The sequence below is a fragment of the Haliotis cracherodii genome, unplaced genomic scaffold, assembly GCF_022045235.1.
Source record: "Haliotis cracherodii isolate W230 unplaced genomic scaffold, xgHalCrac1.p SCAF_2, whole genome shotgun sequence".
In the NCBI taxonomy this organism is placed as follows: Eukaryota; Metazoa; Mollusca; class Gastropoda; order Lepetellida; family Haliotidae; genus Haliotis; species Haliotis cracherodii.
Genome location: NW_027266275.1, coordinates 49,972,344 through 49,980,531, shown reverse-complemented (window position 1 = coordinate 49,980,531; position 8,188 = coordinate 49,972,344). Strand labels below are relative to the sequence as shown.

General features: G+C 44.6%; 1 protein-coding gene across 1 annotated transcript in view; it reads left to right on the top strand.

The window, feature by feature from the left end:
• The first annotated feature begins 631 nt into the window (after positions 1 to 631).
• Positions 632 to 8,188, top strand: part of LOC139469211 (stearoyl-CoA desaturase-like) — a 28,034-nt gene continuing 20,477 nt past the window's right edge. Inside the window, exons 1-2 of the mRNA XM_071251348.1 lie at positions 632 to 830; positions 1,671 to 1,872. Coding sequence (XP_071107449.1) covers positions 825 to 830; positions 1,671 to 1,872 — 208 coding nt within the window. The 5' untranslated portion in view covers positions 632 to 824. The remainder of the gene's footprint in view (positions 831 to 1,670; positions 1,873 to 8,188) is intronic.

Sequence of the window (8,188 nt, the reverse complement as noted above, 5' to 3'; positions counted from 1 at the left end):
CTAGTTTCGCCACTGGACCAAGGCTTACAGTCAATGTCTATAATCAGGCAGTATGTATATTGACTGGTTCATTCAGGCAATCAGTCTGACATAATGAGCCTGGATTTTAGACAGATTGACTGAAATGAATTAGACACCTTAATTTAATCTCCTCATTTTAATTTGGATATATTTTGATTTTACGATGTAGATGTCACTAGGAATAAGTTATTTTCCGTGAAGAATTTGTCACCGAACAAAAACATTAGTCCAGTCAGACGAACAGATGTTCACTTGTCAGCAAATGTGATGACGCAGACCCAATAACCATTGTGTGGTTCTCAACCAGCTGTGCGCAAAGGCGTGTTGCAGGCTAGTTACATAAACACAAGAGTGGTTGCACCATCATAAATTATACAGACAATAAAGCTAAAATGAGAGACAAAACTACATTAACTTCGTACCTTTATTAAACCCAAGCCATTACAAGAACATTATTCTGAAAGCATGCATATTTCAACAACTGCTAATTGAAGTGCAGAGGGCAATGCATTGTTCCAATATATTACAACACGATATTAATAAAAAAAAATGTACACATTTACAAACTTTTAAATGCAGGCGCACAGTTCGGGTAACAGGTATAGCGGTCCCTGTCGACAGGCGTCCAACTGCTGAACGAGGAATATCAGGAGAGAGCAGATCTGACCATCTCCCCAACAGTGTCGTACAATATTCTACAGGAGACTGTCCATCACGCCTACAGGTTTTTGAAGTATTTTACAAGGGTCTGACGATCACACCAACAGTGTCTTACAGTACTCTACAGGGTCTACGTTTTCTCCATGAGGGTGGGTAACTAGTTGTGATAGCAGATAGCCAGGAGAGGCAATAGTTGTTGCTGGTCGAATATGGTCAAACTATACGTCATAGTGGAAGGTGGCGCATGTATGAAGATGCCTACATAGTCAATGTCCATATCACAATATGTTGGTAGGGTTGCATGCTGCAGTCAAACTAAACGTTATCATATATTGGAAAGCACATTTATGAAAGGTTGCCATTTTAAGTATATACTGTAACGTTAATGCTGGACAGTAACATCTTTGTACATTTACAGCTGGGTGTTTCTCATCTCGGGAAGTCCCAACACCACACGGTGTAGACCTTAACCATTCCATACCTTCCTTTTACGTGAACGTTGCAAGTACACAACATGTAACTGGCCCTGGCTTGATTCAGGTGAACAGACACATGTTTGCGAGCTCGTCTTATATAAACAAATCAGTCATGCAAGCGCCAGAGCTTTCCATGCATGCTTTATATTCAATGTCATATTGGACAATGTTTGTCTCAAGGTGTTACAGCTAGCGTTATATTATTACTCGTGACCCCGCCAGTGTCGAGTAAGTGGGAGAGAGTGTTTGGTTCAACACTCGTTTAACAGTATCACAGTGTGGGAGGAAAGCCCGAAGTGATGCACGTCTCGGACGTTAACCACTTTGGTGAGATTCACAATCATGGGTATGGTGCTGACAAACCTCGAAACATAATCATAATCGGGATTCGAACCCTCAGTCACAGGTTTCCGTCTGTGTCGAACCCAAGTCCACGTTAATGATATAGGATCCCTGTCGCAATGGAAACTTTTGATTTGCTACGTAACCGTCCTGTGTTTTTGGGAAATGTAGAATACGATGTCGCCGAGACAAGACGTGGGGGAAGCGGGGTTGTCCGTTGATCCCAATCCCAGGATAAAAGCTGAGCAGGAAACGACCAGGCCACCGATGGTGATCGTGTGGCGGAATGTGTTCCTGTCCTTTATGATGCATGCCGTGGCCGTGTACGCCCTCACACTCATCCCCAAGGCGATGTGGAGGACTACACTGTGGGGTATGTGCGCTATTTTACCTCTGACTTAAGAATTGACTTTCACTTTGTGTGACCTCATTAGAGTATGAGCCTTCATACAATGAGGGTCGGAGCTTGCGACGACGTTCATACAATGAACTCACATAGAATGAAAGTCAGTTGTTATAATGTTTCAGATCACTATTTTATACCTCGAGGGATGTTACATCTTGCTTACACTGACAGCCATACAACAACCACCTGTATCGCGGGAACAAAATTCCCCCAAAAGAGATGAGGTGAGGTGAAATGAGGTTTAACGTCGCCTTCCAAGATTATTTTTACGACACCATGCTGCAGTTTAACATGAATACCCCACAGAGACACAGTATACTGACTCCCAGCGGACCTTGTTTTAGCCCCTTTAATGCCGAGCGCCAGGCAGGGTAACAACAAGTACAATCTTTTAACGTCTTTTGGTGTAACGCGACCGGAGATCGAACCCTGGACCTCACATAAAGGGAAAGTCAATTGTTGTATTGTCACTATAGATCACTATTTTATACCTCGAGGGATGTACCGCGAAATCTATACCAGTGACATCTGGCTTACACTGACAGCCATACAACAACCAGCTGTATCGCAGAAAAAAGGTTTCCCAAAAAGAATATGGAATGTGCACGTGCAGCGGTGATACAAAATCGCAAAATACCTTTTTTCGGGTACCCTACAAATGCATGTGCAGAAATTGTATAACATGCAATGGATCGTTGCCAAGACGCTACAAGTAATGTACAGGTAACAGCAGATACGCCACGTTTAACTACACAACACAGAGAGAGGGAGGGCCGTAAAACTGAGGCAAATGAGTGCCATCCACACCCAGGTTGCAGGAAACTTCAAATGTATACATACAACCGTCGCCAGACTGTTTGAACGTTAAACCCTAGTCACACTAGAGCGGGAATGAGACGGAATGCCGTCCGAAGAATAATTCTTTCAAAATTGTTTATTCCTGGATATTAGAAACATTCTAAAACTTCTGACCGCATTCTGAGAGCATTCCAAATATTCAGGCCCATTCGTTTGGCCGACCCGAATGTTTTGCTCATGCTCGAAACTTGCTCATGCTTTCGAAGTGGAGAAATATCGAACGGCATTCGAAGTGTATTCTAACTGCTCTCTGGCTGCATTCTGTCCCCATTTCACTACGACCACAAATATCCCGTATCACCCCGAATAGGATTTTTTTCATGTTCGTAGATAAATCTCAATGATTCCCAAACATTCGTACAGTTCGCGGGAGTTCGTCGAATCGACGAGAAAGTTTTTGTTTGTCAAAATCTTTCGTGGAAGGGTCCCCGAATTGCAATTTTGTGGCTGTATAATAATCCATTCGTAATTAATTCTTATGTTCTGTAACAGCTTCGTAATCGATTCTTTTGCATTCTTGGCATTTCTAATACTACTATTCCACACAGACCACGAATCCCACGAAATGATAAATTTTAGGATTCGTAGTTGAATCGTAGTTGAATCGTAATCAGTTCGTGAAATTCTTAACTGATTCGCATATATTCGTAGTTAGTTCTGACAATTCTTGAGCTATCGGGAATTCGTGGCAAAAGTTTTGAGTTGTTCAAAGTTTTGGCCACGAACTCTCGATTCAAAAATATCGTAGTTAATTCGTAACAAATTCGTAATGCATTCTTAGGCATCGTAATTGAATCGTAAACGATTCGTAGGCATTCGTAGGTATTCCTAACTCATTCGGGGATTCGTGAATTCGTGGCTTTACGACGAATCGTCTACGAATCCCACGAATACACGCCGAAGCTATCTTGAGGGAAACCCCTATAAATTGTCAAGAATAGTCACGAATTCATTTTTATTCGTACCTGATTCGTACATGCATTCGGCGTATTCTTAACTGATTCTTAACTGATTCCTAACTTTCGTGCAGTATTCGTAATAGCTTCTTGTAAATCGTAGTGAATTCTTGACAATATTCATGCGAATCCAGCCGAATGCCACGAATATTCGTTACTCTATCGTAACTGTAAAGTAACTAGATCGTAGAGCGTCACGAATTGAACAAGAATATTTGCTAAATTCGACGAATCCTCACGAATCTTAAAATTTACAAATCGTGGCGATTCGTGGGTTTCGTGGTCTGTGTGGAATAGTAGCATAAGCGATTCGTGGTTCCCAAAATCTCTTGTTCTCAACCCGAAAACATCCCGAAACAGCCACGAATGTCCCGAATCAACTACGAATCATGTAAGAATTCAGTAAGAACAACATTCGGCATATTCGTAACTTAGTCGCAGGTGATTCTTACAATTCATGCATGATCTGAACATGATTTCTCAACCCATTCCTGGCATTCTTCATATTTTTCATCCCGATTAACCACGAAAGTTTGCATTATTGGCCGAATAATCACGATTTTTCCGATTTGGGGTGAATCGGGATATTCGTGGTCGTAGTGAAAGAGGGGGGCATAAATATTCTTTTTCGATTGCATCTCGATTGCTGACGGAATCTATTTGATATTAAAGGCATTCAGCTGGAATGCACTTCGAATGCCGTCAGAATCTTTTGATTGCCGCTCGAATGCGGCTTAAATGCAGTCGGAACGTCCCGATGGCCCCCCGAGAGAGTCCGGGCGTAATTCAGAACACCGCCGAATCGCATAAAATGCTGCCAGCTACTGCTGGAACGTCAGTCTGCAATGAATTGAACAGAAACTATAATATACTCATACGCAAAAGAAATGCACGTGCTTTTAAGCGAATAGGTAACAAACACGGAACCATAAATTGATACGAGTTTTAGCATGTAGTGAAGCCTGATGGTGTTGTCAATATTTTTGGTTGCATTTTGGAAGCCCCGAGTAAAAACGCAACATATAAAACGAATCGCCAAAACGCACCATTTCAATGTATATGTGGGTATCTTGCACTCATTTCTCGCGAAATCGAAAATGCACGAACTGTCATGAACTGTAGTGGGTATAAAACTGTGGCCGATTCTTGGACCTACCACTCCTTGGTCAACAATGCCACGCCTAACTCAAATTCAGAGAAATCAGGCTATCGGACGTTTGGAAGCTGGAGAGCCTGTCCAAGATGTTGCCCGTCATTTCAACGTTAACATAACCACAATTTACCGTCTCCTGCATCGATACAATGCAACACAGACCAAAGACGACCTTCCTCGGAGCGGTCGTCCTAGGGTCACCAAACATCGACAAGATCGGCAGATTACCCGTCAACACCAGCGACATCCGTTCCTAACTGCAAGTGAAACTGCTCGAGAGACCTTAGGAACACATAATTGACACATTAGCCGGGACACTATTATCCGACGTCTCCGTTCCAACAACCTCAGCTGTCGCTGACCAGCACGTCGTCCTGTTCTCCAACTACGGCATCGACAAGCACGACTTCAGTGGGCACAGGGTCATCACAATTGGCGTCATCGCGAGTGGAGGCGTGTCATCTTTTCTCATGAAAGTCGCTTTTGTGTGTCCCATGCAGACGGAAGAGTCAGAATTTGGCGGCGTCGAGGTGATCGTTTCGCTGACAGAAACGTTGTGGAAAGGGATCCATGGGGTGGACCTAGCTTCATGATATGGGCAAGGATTGGACTTTGTTCCATTTTGTGCACAACATCAACAACACATTTTCCAGCAGGACAACGCTCGTCCCCATGTTGTCAGAGCTACCATGGCCTTTCTGCAACAACACAACATCCGTGTTCTACCGTGGCCAGCCCTCAGCCCTGATCTGAACCCCATCGAACAGTTGTGGGATGAGGTTCAAAGGCGTCTGCACAACGTGCGCCCAGTCGCTGCCGATGAGCTACGCACAACAGCTGCTCTGGGTGTGTGCAGGAGGATCCCTAGGGCCTTCACAAATCGTCTGATCCACTCAATGTACAGGAGACGTGTGACAGTGATCAATGCTAATGGTGGTCACACCAGGTATTGACTGACATTTGGGGTATTGACCCGAAACTGTGCAAGCCCTTAACATTTGAGGGGCACGAGTGGCCCAATCGTCTAAGGCGCCGCGATTCGCTGTGCAGAGTTGCGTCCCTTGGACACGCCAGAAACCTATGATTGTGGGTTCGAATCCCGGTTCGCCCCGATTATGTTTCTAGGTTTGTCAGCACCATACCCGTGCCCGTGGGTTTCACCGAAGTGGTAAACGTCTGAGACCTGCATCACTTCGGGCTTTCCTCCCACATAAAGCTGACACGCCGCGATATAACTGGAATATTGTTAAAAGCGGCGTTAAACAAAACTCACTCACTCACTCACTTAACATTTGAATAAACAATTATGTCATCTGCCTTTTAATCCATTAAACTGTCCTCAGTCAAATTTGCCCTATTAGTATTTCTTGTCTTTACTGTTGAAAATAAATAATATATATACTGCATACTCGACTTGCGTTTCTTTTGTGTGTGAGTATATAAACTAATAAAGTTAGAATAAAATGTTAATGACCCAGGAACTTAATTGGTAAACAGATACTTTGAGAACAAATGTAACATTTATTTTATTTCTCTCCTTTTTATAGATGAATGTGTTATAATAATAAAACACTACTATTATTGTGTCATAATTAAATAAGAAACAAAAAGCAATTATAACTTCTATTAATGATAACAACTAATTGGCACAACAACAAATCCAGTGTACATATGTCATGTCATCCTCTTATCAGTCTCTTATCCATCACTCATCCTGTTCTGCCATGGCACGGCTGCTACTGGGTTGTTGAAGCAATGCTTGAGGATCTCCCGCTGCCTCTTTCCAGCCTAGGTGTCTCTATTCTCCTGCAACACGCTGCACATATTCAAGCTGAACAAATTGTCTCCAGGCTCCTGGCACCACGTTCTGCTTGTCATCTTCCTCATCCACCATACCATTGTGGAGAGCAGGATAACGGATCCTCAACAAGTTGTGCTGGCAGTCAACGATTTCCTGTGCAATGGAAGGCCTTGGCTGCATGGTGGTGGGAAGGACCTGCCATCTCTGGGCCAGGATTCCAAATGCATTCTCCACCACGCGTCGGCCCCTGGAGATCCTGTAGTTCCTGTAGTTGCTCTCGTCCCTCTGGAGATTCGTGTGACCATATGGCTTCATCAAGAGGGCCCTTATTCCATCATCTCCCAGGATAAAGTATGGCACGGGCTCATCATCTTGGGATATGGGGGATGTCTCAGGAAAACCTATGCTCCCGGCGTCAAAGCAGTCCTTGAGCATGTTGAAGATCTTAGCATCAGACACACTTCCATATGCACTGATGTCCACCCACAGGAACTTGTAGTCTCCATCCGCAAGGGCCATGAGGACCACAGAGAAGAAGCCCTTGTAGTTGTGGTACATGAGACATGAGAGTCGCTCATGCCAGGTTATCTGATGGCCACATGCTTGTCATCTAGAGGTACCACAGCATGAGGATCATTCAACCTGTTTCTGAAGATCTGAAGATTCTGAAGAATAGGTGTCCATTCATCTGGAGTGGTGGAGCAGGTGATGACCCCCTCCTCGTATTCTTCCACAATGGCATGGCAGAGGGAGGCTGATGGTGTTCCGTGCCACACAGAAGCTGTACATGAGGCTGGGGTACATGTCACCTGAAGCCAGAAACCTCACAGTGATGGCCAACTTCAAGCCTGGAGGTAGAGCCTTCTTCATCTTGGTATCCTGCTTCTCTATCCCTCTCTATAAAACTCATCAAACATGGCAGACTCCATCCCGAGGCTCCTCCATCAGTCTGGAGTAATGTCTATACAGCCTTCTCCTCTCCTCTGCCAGCCTTGGTCGGGTCCGATATCTTCTTGGTCTTCTCCTCCTGTTTCTTCTGGCCTTCTCCACATCTCCTTCAAGCAGGTCTTGCTGGAGGACAGCAACCTGGAGCAAAGCAACATGGTCCAGGGGATCCATACTCAATGATTGTTAGGCTAAGAGTGATGAAAATGCTGTATTCGGCAAAATTTTATACCCTTTCGGGGCCATTATGGCGGCATTCTTGATACAACCGGGACAGGTCGCAGGTCTTCGAGCCTACCGCTCCTTTCGTTGAATGGCCTTGAAAATCAACGTCGCAGATTCTGCTTCTTCCAGAATGGAGGTCATGCTCGGGTTTGTCGTAGGGCGGAACGGTTGGCGTCACGCTGCATTCAAGGTGGCGGGGTGATGGTTTGATAAAGAATTTGCGGGAACCAACGGACGTGAGGTAAAGTGAAATGGCGAAACGTCGCGTTCCAGCCCTACATGCCGAGTTAGGCCAAGAAAAGTCGGGCCGGGCCGGGCCAGCGGGTAATACTAAAAATGGATTGC